The sequence below is a fragment of the Lynx rufus genome, unplaced genomic scaffold (assembly GCF_022079265.1).
Source record: "Lynx rufus isolate CCGP_SWC_20201006 ecotype Redwood Valley unplaced genomic scaffold, mLynRuf1.p SCAF_9, whole genome shotgun sequence".
NCBI classification, from domain to species: Eukaryota; Metazoa; Chordata; class Mammalia; order Carnivora; family Felidae; genus Lynx; species Lynx rufus.
Window position 1 is genome coordinate 86099714 of NW_025814897.1, and position 16143 is coordinate 86115856.

The window sequence follows — 16143 nt, forward strand, 5'->3', positions numbered from 1 at the left end:
TGGAGCCTGCTTCAGATCCTCTGTTCCCCTCTCTCTCTGCCCTTCCCCCACTAGCATTCTCCTTCTGTCTCTCTCAAAATAAACTTAAAAAAAAAAAAAAAAAGACTACAGACTATGGTAACTATTTGAAAGGAGTCAAACCCAAATACTTAGGCATGGCTCAGTTAGATATAAATGTTGTTGTCCCAGTGGCTTAAACTTGTCATGAAATGAGTTGTACTTATTAGCCATGTTTGAAATAAACATCATATTAATTCTAATAATAACAGCTTATATATTGGTTTATGCTTTATAAAGCCTAGCTATATGATAAATAAAATTCATACTGTATTATACTCTATTGTTTTTTTTCTTTTCTTTTTTTAATGTTTATTTATTTTTGAAAGAGAGAGAGAAAGAGTGCATGAGCAGAGAGGGGCAGAGAGAGAATCCCATGCAGCCTCTGCACTGTTAGCCACCCAGGCACCCCATACTGCATTATATTTTTAAAGTCCTAATCACACTTTCAGAAAGTGAACATCTTTGATTACATTTGGACTTTGCTCATTTTGTTGAGTTAGGAGCAAATTTTATAATATTGCCATGCCCTAGTATAAACACAGGTCAATTAATCAGATTTTTACTTATTTTTTTAAAGTTTCTTTTTTTTTTTTTTTTTTAAGAGAGAGAGCATATGTGCACATGAGCTGGGGAAGAGCAGAGGGAGAGGGAGAGAGAATCCCAAGCAGGCTCCGTGCCCAGCACAGAGCCCAATGTGGGGTTCAGTCTCACAACCATGAGATCATGACCTGAACTGAAATCAAGAGTCAGATGCTCAATCAACAGAGCCACCTAGGTGCCCCTTATTTGAAGTTTTTAGTAGTGTTTTGGTCATTTGATTAATTTGAAGATTTTTTAAATAAAGGTCCTTAAACAGAGTCTTTGAGATAGGAAAAGTTTAATAGTTTTGCATATCTTAGCTCTAAATTAAATATGGAGTATGGTTAATGATGGATTTTTACCTATTTGTGCTGAACACATATTAATTTTTGCTGTTACTATTGTGGACCTACGGTACTTTCATGGAAACCTTTAAAGACTGAATAGCTTATTTGAAGCCACAAGAAAATTGTATAAGATTGTGATTGCAGGACTATGGCAATTCCTAGAGTCGACAAAAAAAAAAAGATTATAAGATACTTTATATGATAACTGCCAATGCTTTGAAGAAGCAACATACAATCTTTAAAAAAAAAAAGAACAATAAAATAGCACAATCTAACAATCAAGTATTATTTAAAGGCTAGAAAATATAAGCTATGAACAAAAGCTACACAAAATGATTTGCCTCGTGATTATTAACTTACATAACTTCAAGTATGGTATATGCCCAGATTAACCCTATATATAATTATTTAATATACTATTGTCACTATTATAGGAAGAAGACTAATAAGTTTAAACTATTTCTTTTTTTTGTTATTGAACTCCAGTTGACATACAACATTGTATTAGTTTGAGGTGTACAAAATAATGATGTGATAGATGTATGTATTGTGAAATGATTGCCACAGTTAAGTTTAATTAACATACATCACCTCACATAGTTTACAGTATTTTTTTCCTAGTGATGAGAACTTTTAAGATCTATTGTCTTAGCTACTTTCAAATGTACAATACAGTATCATTAAGCATAGCCACCATGCTACACATTACATCCCTAAGACTTATTTGTCTTATCATTGAATAAACTATTTTTCATTTTTTATTATGCCTATTTTCTTTTAAGACACCTAAGTTAATTATTACCTTAATAAATTATATCTTAGTATCATTTGTAAGTATTATGACCCAATAAATTTAGTAAAATTATATTTTATATTCCAAGTCAATCATTTTGATTAAAACATTTTGAGAGTGAAAGGCTGTGATTTTTTTTGTGTGTGCTGAAATCTCTGAATTAATAAATGATTAACAGGAGATTCACGAGTGGTTTTGACAAGTAGCGTTTCTGTTAATATGAAGGACCTGATAAACTATATTTATTCATTGTGGGAGGCCTCCTGATTTAACAACTAAACAAGTACATACCAAGTTAAAATAAGGAATGTGCTAGTGAAAGTCTAGTGTGCTTATTTCTAAAGTATTTTACTAAATAGCTCTGAGATCTTTTTAATTTGTATCTAAAAGCTGTCTTCTTAACACTTGTAGCATTTTTTTAAGTTTAATGAATTAAATCAGATAGTTCAGTGAATTATTTTTGAAGGGACCATTTAGAAAGTTAAGCATCTGGAGGTTTAACCCTTTTAAGCTAAAACAAATATATACATTACTAAGCATTCAAACACACACAAAACTGTGCACTAGGGAAACAGTTCTTTAAATAAGATGTGTCTAATTTGCTCAGATTTGGATTTGCCTTCTTCTCCCATGTTTAGGGATCAATATCTTTGGGATGATGATTTTAAATATAGGCTGAATCAGGCAGAGAGATGCACTGAAGAATCTTGCATGTCTTCATCTGTGGCAAATGACCCGAGTTTAGTCAGAAACTGCATTAAGCTGCACAAAAGCCATCCAGTGCCCTTGTCAGAAAAAATTAGCAAGTGTTTCTACTGACAAGAGGCCAAAGCTCACGGTTTACCTAGCACTGTTACAAAGCTTATAACAGCTACATAAAGGTCTAACATGCCACAGAAATGAGTGTCTTGGGATGGCATAGGGGTTAATGTTTGATCCTAGAGTGAGCTCTGAAATGTAGTTTTCTTCAATGGTTTGCTCAAGTCATTAATAAGGTACAAAATGAAATACTTTTCACTAGTGCTTCACTGGTTATCAGTAACCCATAAGCCTTGTTTTGCTGGCTGCTTACTGGTGCATTTAATAAAATAAAGATCACTCAGTGGTGCCGTGGGCAGCATGCAAGGTGATAGCCATATTTGCTTACTGTAAATACAAGAGAAAATCACACACAAACCGGCTGTAGTTTTGACAAGTATTAAGATCCCTCTTTACATCTGTACTTCTGTACCAAAGTGCAATTAGTTTTCCTCGCACAAGGATTTCTGTTTATCTTATTCTGCTTGATTACTTGAGTATAATCACACCATTTGCTTCATTGCTCCTGGTAGTAAGCTCCAGTTTTAAAAGGGGAGGATGCTTGTGTGTAAATTTACAGGATTCTGCTGTAAGACTCTTTGATTTATGTATCTAAGACAGTGTTTTTAAATTTTTGTTCTTTTAATTTTCTTTTCACAAGGTTTGATTCATATTCGGCAAATTCCTCGGCTTAATAACTTGATTTATGATGTATCCGATGTCAAAGACTTAGCTTTTAAATTAAAAAGGAAGCTATTCACCATTGAGGTAAGAGAGAATTTTTATATTTTAGTTCATGGTCTTGAGGTTAAATAGTCTATGCGTGTGTGTGTGTATATATATGTCTGTGTGTACACATATATACATACACACATATATATGTATGTGTGTGTGTGTATATGTATGTATGTATGTATATATTTTTTACTTTAATGAAATTCTTAGAAAGTGTTTCCTGCTAATATTTTTATGTTTTTTTGGTGTAACAAAAAATGTTAGACTATCTTATTTTTCCTCTTTTAATGGCATATCATTAGAGTATAGCAAAAATGACTTTGTTTTCAATATTGTTTGAAGTAAGCTCCAAACTTCTATGATAAGTATGGCATGTGTATTTCCAAGGCTTTCAAAACATATTTAATTAAATGTTAATGAGCTGTGCTTATTTGTGTGTGGAATGTGAATGCTACCCACAGTTGTGTATGGCTAAGAAAAGAGGATTCTTACCTATATTCTAAAAGCAGTTTTCTTTACTATTAATGAAATCACCTTTCCACTTTCCATGCTGAACAAAACAAAGTAAAATTTACACCAATGTCTTTATGTAAATTTTCTACAAAACTTAAACTTTTTTTGTGACCTTTATGCAAGCAATACTGACAGAAAGTAGTAGTATGAAAGATTTATTTCACCTTAATCTTGCTAAAGAGCAAATGAACATAGCACTATTAAGCAATTAGAGTTGATGTATTTATTAACGAAATAAATGCTCAGGGAGAGATGGCTTTTGGGTGATGTGATAGTTATCAGTATAGTCCGTGCAATTTTTTTTAACAAAGACATAAAACAGCCTAGCAGCCTTGACAAACCATTTTGTTTAATCTCTTTTCAAATGAAAAGCTCTTAAGCAGGCCACTTGTCTTAACTGCTTGAAACCATAAAAAGAGAGAATTGCCACCAATAAATTAGCATATTTTTAACTTCATCACCAAATGATGGTCAATGTGGCTTGGCACTGCTTTGGTGTTTGGGACTTCACCCTTAAGTGACCACTTTGGCCCTTTTTTGACCCTCTGCCCTCTTTAGCTGGCCACTTGATAAGGTAACTTAATGGTTCTCTCTCTTTTTCTCTTTCCCTTCACATTTGCAAGTAGCACTAACCTATAAATCATTGTAAGGGCCCTATCCAGTGACAAATTAATGTGCCCTCCTCCTAATTAATGGTCATCAATGTCCTTAATTATCTAATCCTATTGAGAGCAGTTAATAGTTAATCAGGCAGCCAGTTCTTCAAGCAGGCCATCTCTGCAGGAGTGTTAGAAGTTTCTCATCTGGGGATGCGCCCTTCAAAAGCCACTTAGAGCCAAGAGAACGAGAGTGTAGAAATACTGATTCTTGAGCTAATTTGCTTTAGTTCTCAAAAGAAACCATTGAAATGGAACCCAACACTGTAATTGTTCAAACTTTCTTTCAGTTTTTCTGATAGAATACTGAGAAATTTACCATTATTATTTACCAATATTCAGCAACATTTTGCTGAAAAATTTTAGAGGGATAAAGTTATAGTTAGTGTCACAAGGAAAGCATGCCTCATCATTTTCTTTTAAGTTGAATTTATATTTTTAATGAAAGATGTAAATTGTTTTTTTTTTTTTTTCCTCCATATGACATCTCTCTTCCAAGATGAGTATTCTGACAACCAGGTCTAAGGTATCAGGTCTATCATCATACAAACTAAGCAAGCAGATTCCCTAGTGAAAAAAATATTGTACCTAGAGAAAAATGTAGCACTGTAGTGTGAATCATGTTCTCTCTGTCTCTGTCTCTGTCTCTCCCACTCCCACTCCCTTTCCCTCTCCCTCTCCATCTCTGTCTCACACACACATATACAACACATACATGAACACACATTTGGTCTTATATTGGGGATGAAGGATAGAAATAGAAGACCTTAATAATGTCAAGTGGAACCTCTCCTTTGATAAATTTAGGTTCCAATAGTGACTACACTTTACCATTGGAGCTGATGTAAGATCTTTTATAAACCACATAGGTTTCTGTTCCACTTCCTCTCTTCTATTCCCAACATTCTAAACCAAGAACAATTAGAATTGATCACCCTGTGGTTTGGAAGCAATATTTGAAAACAAAACACAAATAGATGGTTGGTTTTTAAAAAGTTAATATTTAATACAGGTGATCAAATCCTTTACCTTTTTGACTTATAACCTAATCAATAAGGTATTTTTATACATAGAAAGGTAGGTAAAACACATTCCAAATAATTTATTTACTTATGCCATAAAATTCAATTTGGTGATTAGAAAAAATATGAATTAAAGAATGAAACAAACCTAATAGATGCATATATAGATATAAGTATAATAGGATAAAATCATGTGGTTCACATAAGATTAAATAATTTAAATATAGCATTTTACCTTCTAAAATGCATTCTCGGGGCGCCTGGGTGGCGCAGTCGGTTAAGCGTCCGACTTCAGCCAGGTCACGATCTCGCGGTCCGTGAGTTCGAGCCCCGCGTCGGGCTCTGGGCTGATGGCTCAGAGCCTGGAGCCTGTTTCCCATTCTGTGTCTCCCTCTCTCTCTGGCCCTCCCCCGTTCATGCTCTGTCTCTCTCTCTGTCCCAAAAATAAATAAACGTTGAAAAAAAAAATTTTTTTAAATGCATTCTCAAACAGATAGCAAGTTTTTGGTGATATATTATAGAGATTGGAAGCAAGAGGATTCCTTTATTAAGGGAAAAATTATCTATCAAGTGATATTGTTTTCATATGTACAACAAATGGTTTTTTTAAAACTGCTCTGATACTAAAAAAATGAATAAAATGTATACTCTACTAGTCTGTAAAGTGTGAGACTATAATACAGCAGGCATTGAATCTGTGTTTTACTTTCAGAAGGGAAGCGTGGTTTAGCAGGTAAAGCAGAAATAAGTTTTCTGATTCCACACAGGTAGATTTCTTACATGTTGGAATTTACTATGGTCACATGGTCTCAAAAGTTGGCATGGTTGAAAACAAGGGGCAAAAGAAATAGGAAAATGCCTATTTTCTATTTTCTATTTTTCTATTTTCTATTTTAGGGTACCCTTTCTTTGATTTATTAAATGCCCATTTTATATATGAAAACTGATTTTTTTTTTTTTTGGCCTAACTAACAGCCACCAAGGACCTCCCACAAGCAGAGCAATTTTAGCCAGCAGTCTTAAATTTCTTTGAATGATTTGGAAAAGGCAAAAGAATATTTCTTTCTTCTTAAATGTGTATTATTCAGACTCAAGTGGAAACATTCATCTAATCATAGTAAATTTTTACTAATAGTATTCATCAGCTATGAAGCTCTATAAATTAGCCCCTCTACAAAAACCATAGCAGAATCACATCTATAGTAATGACACTAATATCCTGGCATGCATTCTGGGTAAGCAGAAGAGAAAATTTAAGGTTGATTAAGTATGACTTCAGGTTTAAAACAATAGCTTTCCAATTCTTTGAAAATTCATAATCCTTGTAAACTGTACATAACTCTCTAGCATATTTGATTAACCATGACATACTACTTCTTTCTTGGCCTTACCACATAACCTTTATTCAATCATAGTAAGATTTACTAACCCTTTATTGTATACCAGGACTTCTATTGGCTTATTTATACTTTCCATATAGTAATTAAACATTTTATAACGAAAGGTTTTACTATGAAACTGTCTTTTTCATCTTCATATCTATCCCAGAATTAAGCACAGAGCTATACACTTAACAGGTATAAAATCTTTGCTGAAATATATGTGTAGAGATAAGTTGTGGCGTTTGAAAAATTGTCCAAATAGTACAGCTATAAATACTATATAAGCTCCATTGATCAAGTGACCTATAAATACTACCTTCTCCATTAATTTCTGTAAGAAATATAATTTGGGTGCAATAGCTTCACTTCTAAGCTGAAATAACTACTTAGACTTGTATTTTTTTCAGTTTCTGTAATTTTTGCCTCTCTATTGTTGGGATGATCATTAACCAGTTTTTTTTTTCTTTATATTAGTAATTATGATGTAATTATAATTCCTAAACTAGTAAGATTTGGCCGAATTTGCGATTCATTGTGACTTCATTTTCATTTAATTTAGTGACCTGATAACAGCAGCATTTTTACTTGCATTTAATAATATTTTGCTATTGTGATTTTCTGTAGTTCAGCTTGATCATATTTTAACACATTCTAATAATCTGATTTTCTAACATAAATAGTAATAGCATGTTATCACATTAGTTACAGTCTCTATATTAAAGTTATTACCAACAGAGTTTCTGCTTTGGTAATGGGACAGTTTTCCAGCTATAAGATTCAGTGTTAATTTCAGGTCAGAAAGTATGATTACTGGGTTACACTGAAATATACAAAAGGCATACACCATTCACTACAAATTTTCAAAATAAGGATAAACAATACTTACATAGGCTTTAATTGGTCCAAAAATAGTAATTTTCATAAATAGTATATTTATGTGAGTCTTGCACCCTGCATGAATACTGAGAGCCCAGAAAATTGAAGTAAATTAAGACAGTCTCAAGACTGTCTTTAATTTTTCCCCCAGTTCCAAATACAGGACTCCAATACCTCCCCAGTCATAAGAACTTTTTCTCACAGAAGAATTGATTAACCAGTGTTTATTAAGTAACAACTATTTTTGATGCACTTACTTAGAAAATTCATTCTTAAGTATTAACACCAAAATATTAGATGCCATAAGTATAAATTAGTTTTATATAGTACTATAATATATTTAATGTGACTCAGTAGAATTATTTGAAATTTTAACATATTGGAAAAACATAAACTCTTGCAAACGACAAGGATATCAGTCACTTTGACAATGCTGGACAATGTAGAGTTGCATGGTATCTTTGGTCCTGGGTTTCCTTACTTGCCAAATTTTGTATCAATAGGCTTTTCAGTTTTAAATGGGAAATAGAAAGGTGACTGTTTAGTATACCTAGAACTAAAGGGAAGAGATGGTCGACTTATTTGTCAGTTAACAATTATGTCACTAAAATAAAAAATGGAAACATAAATGTCTGCCTCAAGAGCATTAAGTTGTAGCATGATGAGCCCTGTAGTCCAATACGCCTTTTCTGATAATGATGCCCTCCACAAATATTGAAATGCTCAGTTCCCAGATAGATTGCAGTTAGCAAAAGAAAATCAAAGTGTAACATAGGCCTCTGTTCATATAGACCAAATCACTTATCAAAAGCAAATTCAAATGAGCATTTTTTAACAATGGAAATGTCATTTTCTCCATGTTTACATCTCAATATATTCATTATATTACCATCACTGTATTTACACTTTAATTCCCAAGTAATGTAAACATACAGTATGGTCATATAGATTTCACAGACTCTCAAGAAGTTGGTAATACTGTGCTCTTACATATCTCACATGGCATAGTGAGCCTATCAAAAGTGCATACCACCTTAAGGGGAACACAGTTTTGAGACTGTCTAATCCTATTTCTTCCCACATTGGAATCTTAATTAGAAGAGATAAGGAAAAAAAAAACATCATTTAACTAAATTATTGTCTTGAATCTGTAGCAAAAGGTATAATCCGCAATTGGGCCAATTAGTGAACCCCATAGTTAGCTCTGCTGCAGCGAACAATTTGATTAGATCTGACACCATCCTAGTTCTCACTGTTGTTTTGCCAGGTATGATGGTCAGACTTCAAAGAGCTTGAGGCATCAGCAGGGCAAGGTTTGGAGGCCAGCTTAGGTCCGGTTGTTAATCTCTCTGCTAAAACCACAGCAGCTCTCACACAAAACAAGCTTACACGACACAATCATGCGGTATTAAAAGTTAGGGTTGAGTCATGCCAATTTGCCTTTGATTTTTTGATGATTGACCATAGATGGCTACATGACTAGACACACGCTAAAAGTATACTGACTAGGGAAGTTCCCAAATATTTGAAGTATTTTTTAACTTCCTATATAAACGTTGGGAAAGCTTATCCCCTCTCTGATCAAACTTCCAAAGTGATAGTACTATATCAGGGGGAAAATGAATACCTCTTACAGGCAGCCTGACTCCCAAACTTTTCACTTACCACTTCATAAAAATTAGTGTTTACGTTAATAATTCCTTAAGGAGAGTGTAAAAGGAAATTGTTTCTAAGTGGCAAGCTTTTTAAAAATCTATTAAGCACATTGAAAGAAAACATTTTTTCCTGAGTCATTTATGTTCACTGACAATTTTTCTGAAGTTTCTTTATAATTATTTTCCACTTAAATGTTGAGTAAAGTGCCCTTCCAATATGTGATTGCATAAGTGTTCTTTTCTCTGCATTCTGATTTGTTGGAATATTGCAGTAATAGTGACATGTTTCCATTCTGAGAAAAGCCTAAGGCTGCTTTAGTATTATTCCAAATGATTGAAGCTGCCATCTTGCTGACTTTCCCTTAGGCAGCATAAGGCCTGTTTGCTTTTGTGTTCATTTCACATGCTTCCTGTGACTTGGGCTGGCAGAACATCATTGCTTCATTTGGCAAGGAAGAGTAAATTCATGTTTAGCTATTACGTATCTTAAAGTTTCTGTATGGTCATCAGCAACTGAAATATTATATTTATACTTTGTTACATTAAGTGAATCCTGTTTCTTTGAGAAGTATTTTTAAATTAATCTTATGACACCTTGACTGTGAATAATTTTTATGTACAAATGGTCATTTTATAAATTGAACTTAGAGTCTAATATTTCACATTGCACTTATTTTTATACCAATTCTACTACATTTTAGTCAGGAAATATAATTAGCAAGACTGTGGCACAAAGCAAAAGTCTAATGTTTAGAATCTTGCCAAATAGTCTTCAGCCCATGAATCTGTTAAAGACCCTGTGGTATCCATAGTATAGTAATCTCACAGTTGAGACCAGGATAGTACAGATTCAGCATCGTCTAATGATGAAAAGAGAAAAAAAAAATTGCTTCTTTCCTAAATTTTGCAGATACAGACATTTATTTATGTATTGCAATGCTTTAAGGATTTTCTTAAAGCATTTGTAGAAGTGCTGTAGCAGAACTCACCCAGTTAATATGGTACTCCCTAAAACACTTTCTCCCACGATGTGCTGTTCATGGTGTCTAAGGAAAATAGAAACACAGGAAACAGAAAATGATGACAAATCATGGCTGTCCCATTTCATCAGCTAGACGGTAAGAACATATATTTTACCAATATAACCTCCAAGGTGCCTGGAAGAGTAATAACAGATTATAGAGCTTAATAAATATGGTATTTATGAGCTTTGTGATTATTGTAGGTAGCTTTGGGAATAATTTTATACCCAAAACATCTTTAGTCCTTCCTCAATGTCTTTGCCACCAAAAGTCCAGAATGTTCATCCCTCCATATGTTCGTGGCTTTTTCTTGTCATTGGATTGCAGATTAAATATCTGAATCTCCTTAGAGAGGTCTTCCCTCACTGGCCCATCTGAAGTATTCACTCAGTTATCTACTGTCCTGTACCCTATTTTAATTCTCAATGTAACATGTATTACTATAGTTGATTATCAGTTAATTTGTTCTTTTTCAACTACTCAGCTTTATTTGCTGTAAGCTTCACAAGATTAGGGACATCGTTTTTTTCTGTGGCTAAATCCTGAGTACATACAGTAGGTGTTCCATAAATATTTGTTAAATTGTTAAAGTACTATTTTTAAAGTAACTCATGTCTACCACAGTGTATTTTAAAACATATATTTGGGGAGTGCCTGGGTGGCTTCATCGGTTAAGCGTCAGAGTCTTGATTCAGCTCCGGTCTTGATCTCACAGTTCATGATATCGAGACCCACATCAGGCTCTGCACTGACAGCACTGAGCCTGCTTGGGATTCTCTTTCTCCCTCTATGCCCCTCCCTTGCTTGCTATCTCTTTCTAAAGATAAATAAACTTTAAAAGACACAATGGGTATCTCATTTGTTCTCGGCATTGTGTTCAGTGCTTTCACATACACTACCATATTTAATCTTATTTGATACTCACAGGAACTCTTGCTATAGGCATTATTACATACATTTTTTTTATTGTTTATTTATTTTTGAGAAAGAGCTCAAGTGGGAGAGGGGCAGACAGAGAGAGGGACAGAGGATCTGAAGCGGGCTCTGTGCTGACAGCAGAGAGCCTGATGGAGGGCTTGAACACACCAACTGTAAGATCATGACCTAAGCCGAAGTCAGATGCTTAACCAACTGAGCCACCCAGATGCCCCAACACACATTTTAATGTGAGGAAATATAAGGAGTTAGGTAACCTTCCCAAAGTCATAGAGCTAGGATTAAATCCAGAACTTTTAACTCCATGTACAGAATTACACTGGAAAGTTAACATGTTCAGGAGCTCTGTTAATTATTATTGATTTAAAAATAAAAAGTTTTATTGAGTGTTTAACAGCTTGGGACTATTGCAAGTGCTTTATAGCCATTACCTCAGAGATCTCACAACTACTGATACCATTATTACCTACATTTTACAAGTGAGGAAATTTAAGGTTCGAAGAGATCAAGTAACCTAACCTATCCAAAGTCAGAGTTAATAACTGAAAGAAATAACACTGATTCTAAAGCCTGGGCTCCTAAACACCGACTACTCACCACACCACAAGATGTACTCTCACATCTCATCGTGCATGAGCCAGAAAGCCTCTGCCCAGAGACATAAAAAAGAACAAACTTCAAAAATACACACACACGCATTGATATATAATCTGTTAAAATTCAAGTCAAAAATTCTTGTGTTCCTAGTAAGCATATCTACTCTATTTTTATTATAAATACCTTATAAAATTCAGATTGGATTAATCATAGCTTCTCCCTTATATAACATTAGGATTGTGAGAGTGTTCTTTCCTTATTTTTTTACTGACTTCTTGTATTTGGTAGGTATGGTTTTTTAATAGAAAATTAATTTGCAAAACACATAAAGCCATTCCCTAAAACGCTAACCACTTCTGTAGGATTTCTAGATCTTAGGTGAGGAAAGTATTCCATACAAAGAAATGTGGCTCCCTTGTTTCAGTCCACTATTTTGATATGGTTCAAAAGTATCCCAAATTTAATTATAATAATATAGTATAATTAAGTTCACTTAAGTTCTATAGTCAGATATTTTTGCAAATATTAATTTACTCATAGTTGCCATGTTGTTATAGCTTATATTTTTTAATTATTTTACGTATGTTATCTTTGAAGCCTCAAAAATTATTTGTGAGACAATTAAATTATATACAACTTATAAGGTAGTAAGGTACCAAATTCAGTTTTTCAAATTTCTAGTTTTTGCCTCCTTTTGATTTATCATAGCTGATTCTAATAAAGGTTTGATACATTCTTATTGATACCTACTTCTTTTTCTGTTGCATATGTTTTATTTATTGGAAGTCCTTTGAATACCACCTTTAAGCAAAATTAGCAGTAAATCTTATGATTGTGAATTTTTTTTATTTATCAATATTACTGACAAGGTTTCCTACAGTTTAATAGAAGAAATTGTGTTCCTCATTAAGGAAAGATGAGATTACATATAAGTTATTAGTTTTTAAAAGGTAGAACATGGGGGACCATAATAAATAATTAAGAGAAACTAGGGTGGAATGGAAATGCCTTTCCCCAAAAATCTAGTAAAGCAGTCCTCTTATTTAAGTGGAAATTAAAGTTTCATCAGAGTTATTACTGTCACAACTCCATGCCACAGTGGACATTTCATAGAGCAGCCAGTTCAGGTTCTTTGTGTCCGGTACAGTTCTCGTAAAGTTCCCTGAACTGTTGTGTCAGGTGCCGTCAAGTCAACCCGCCATTGTTGTAGAGAATCAGACTAAATCATTTTGTCATGAGCCTTCCAGAAATAAGAAACTTAATATGAATGGCTCAATGAAATGGAGTATTTGGTTTCAATATTTTGTAAGACTGTCAAAAATATATTGCACTCCTTCAGAAATTTCTGAGTAAATCAGTTGAAATATCTAACCCTATACGTTATTGCAATTTTGTTTTAAGTATCATTACTCAACATACATAACTTCTGGAAGGTATTTGAGTATTTGGCTCTGCTTTCTTGGATATATGATTCTTCCCTAAACATTTCAAAGTTGTAAAATTTCCAGGTATATAATTATTTAGTAGAAAGAGGGAAGAGGTGTCTTGTACTAAAATTAAAATTTCCTGTTATAAAATGAAACTAGTAACAAGTTTGAAATAACTGTTTTTGTTTCCAAAGGCTATTTATTAAAAACAAGGTTGTATTTGACTACATTTGTAATAACTTAATGAATTGTTTATGGAAGTTCTAAATATTTAATTCTTACATGATTGGAAAAGCAGCTTATCTTTGTCATCAATAGTCATCTAAAAGGCATTATTATGGTGTAGACTTAGATAAATGCCTCAAGCTTTTTTTATGTATATATTTTGACGGGAAGAGGGGTTGTGATATTTCTGCTCAACAACCTAAGAAGTGTTTTACCAACTTATACTGTAGCTATGGTGTGGCATTCAAAACCCTTGTAACAAAAAGCCTCTTGGTGCAATTAAAGGTCACTTGTACATATTGTAACAGGCTACTCATTTACAAGATCTTTGTTAAGGGTCAGTGCTATAGCATGAAATGGATTGCCCTTGTTGAGCCTGTAAATAAATGGGTCAACTTATCTTGTGTTCAGTGGACAAAGAGAAAAGCTAACACAATACTAGTTTATTAATATTTTTACAAACAAATTGCTAAAATGTTGGGCAAAACCAAATGCACTAGTACTATATTCTTGACATAATTATAGAAAATTATTAGAATATATAGCTACAGTTTTTAAGGAAAACCGCTCATACACACACACACACACACACACACACACACACACACCCCACTTAAATATATGGATCACGTCCAGATATAGAAAAATAGCACAATGGTAGCCTTTAAATGTTCTTTACCATAAAACTAGCATGTTTCAACATAGCTAAGATGTATATACTCCATTTTTTCTGTATTGAAGTTCAGAATTTGTAAGGGATAAGTATGAAAAGTAATCAAACTGGACAGTGATTTATTTTCATTATTTTTCATAGCCTTTCCAATGCTTTGAGAGAAACAAATGGTGGTGCAGATAAAGTATTAGTAATAATCTGTACTGAATGAATTCAGTCACTTGATTTTTCAATAAATTAAAACTTTAGGATGAAAATAAAATTAATGATGAAAAGAAAATATTTTGTACCTTCTAGTAATTTTTACACATTTAGATTTTATGTTATATGTAAACACACATACATATACATATACATGAGGTATAAGTCATTTTTTGTTGTCAAAATCAAATTGTTAAAAGTATACTAATGAAATAAATTTATACCGCACTTTCTAGAATCCTTCCATGTGAAATTGACCTTTTAGATACATGGCTCTACACCCCTAATACATGGCTCTACACCCCTAAGCACAGTGAAACATCATGATCATACTTAAGCATCTGTTGTAAAATATTGAAGCTTTGGGAAAATGTGGTTCACTTAGAGGTATAAATGCTTTAAACTTACCTCTGTTTTACTTATCATCATATCCCCTCTTACTAGTTCAGTGCCTGATCACGTGGATACTCAAAAATAGTGAATGAATGAATGAACAAATGAATGTCCTCTTGATAGTGCCCAAAACATATTAGAGAGTGTGACTATGAAATCTCACCATTTCAGACTATATGGAGTAGTCTGATAATGCTAATACAGTTTTCATTAATAGTTTATATACTTCTAAGGTTTTGCATAAGTAAAATAACCTTCAAAAAATATCAGCTGATCCATTGGCAACAACATGGATGGACGGATAAGAGATTATGTTAGGTGAAGTAAGTCAGAGAAAGTCAAATACTGTATGATTTCGCTTATATGTGGAATCTAAAAAACAAGTGAATAAACAAAACAAAATACAAACAGACTCATAGAAACAAGAAATAAACTTTGGGTTATCAGAAAAGGGAGGATTGGGGGAGGCAGGAGAAATAGGTGAAGGGGATTAAGAAGTACAGATTTCCAGTTATAAACTAAATAAGTCATGCAGATGTAGTGTACCGCATAGAAACATAGTCACTAATATATCAACTTTGTATGATGACAGATGGTAACTAGACTTATGGGGCTTATTTCATAATGTATAAAAATATTGAATCACTATGATGTACACCTGAAACTAATAAAATATTGTATGTCAATCATACTTCAATAAAAACTTATTTCAAAATCAGCTAATAGTATAATGAACCATTATTGCTGAAATAAAGTTGAGTGGTACTCTTCAAAAATATCGGATAAGAAATTAGGAAAGATATAATTTTTAGTTACCAAAAAGTGATTGGTGTTCCATATGATTCATTATTTCCTTATTTTCATTTTATTGCCATTTGAAAATTGTTTTGAATGCTTCATCTTAAAAGATTTTATAATAAATTGTCTAAATTTGTAAAAGCCTTCCAGAGCTGACAGAAGTCAGTTCTGATTGTTGGGTTTAAAATACCTATACCTTCTAACCCCCTTTGACCCAGTAATTGCCTGTTAACATGCCTGATATTCTCAGGCCAGTAAAGTGGATTTTATTGCCTATATGTTTTTCTGGCTTTTAGCAGAAAGATATTACAAAAGATTTGTGAGACTTAGGAATTAGGCATGAAATAATTATGTGCAATGGAATTTCACTACAAGATTTTGGTTAAATTCAGATTTAAATACATATTAGTAATAAAGCAACTAATATCACTTCCATAATAACAGAAATCATCAGA

The 16143-nt window shown here is 33.1% G+C and overlaps 1 protein-coding gene across 1 annotated transcript in view; it reads left to right on the forward strand.

Annotated features, from left to right (window-relative positions):
• Positions 1–16143, forward strand: part of ELP4 (elongator acetyltransferase complex subunit 4) — a 249110-nt gene that overhangs the window by 116658 nt on the left and 116309 nt on the right. The window contains exon 9 of the mRNA XM_047070348.1: positions 3239–3345. Within this exon, the coding sequence (XP_046926304.1) occupies positions 3239–3345 (107 nt within the window). The remainder of the gene's footprint in view (positions 1–3238; positions 3346–16143) is intronic.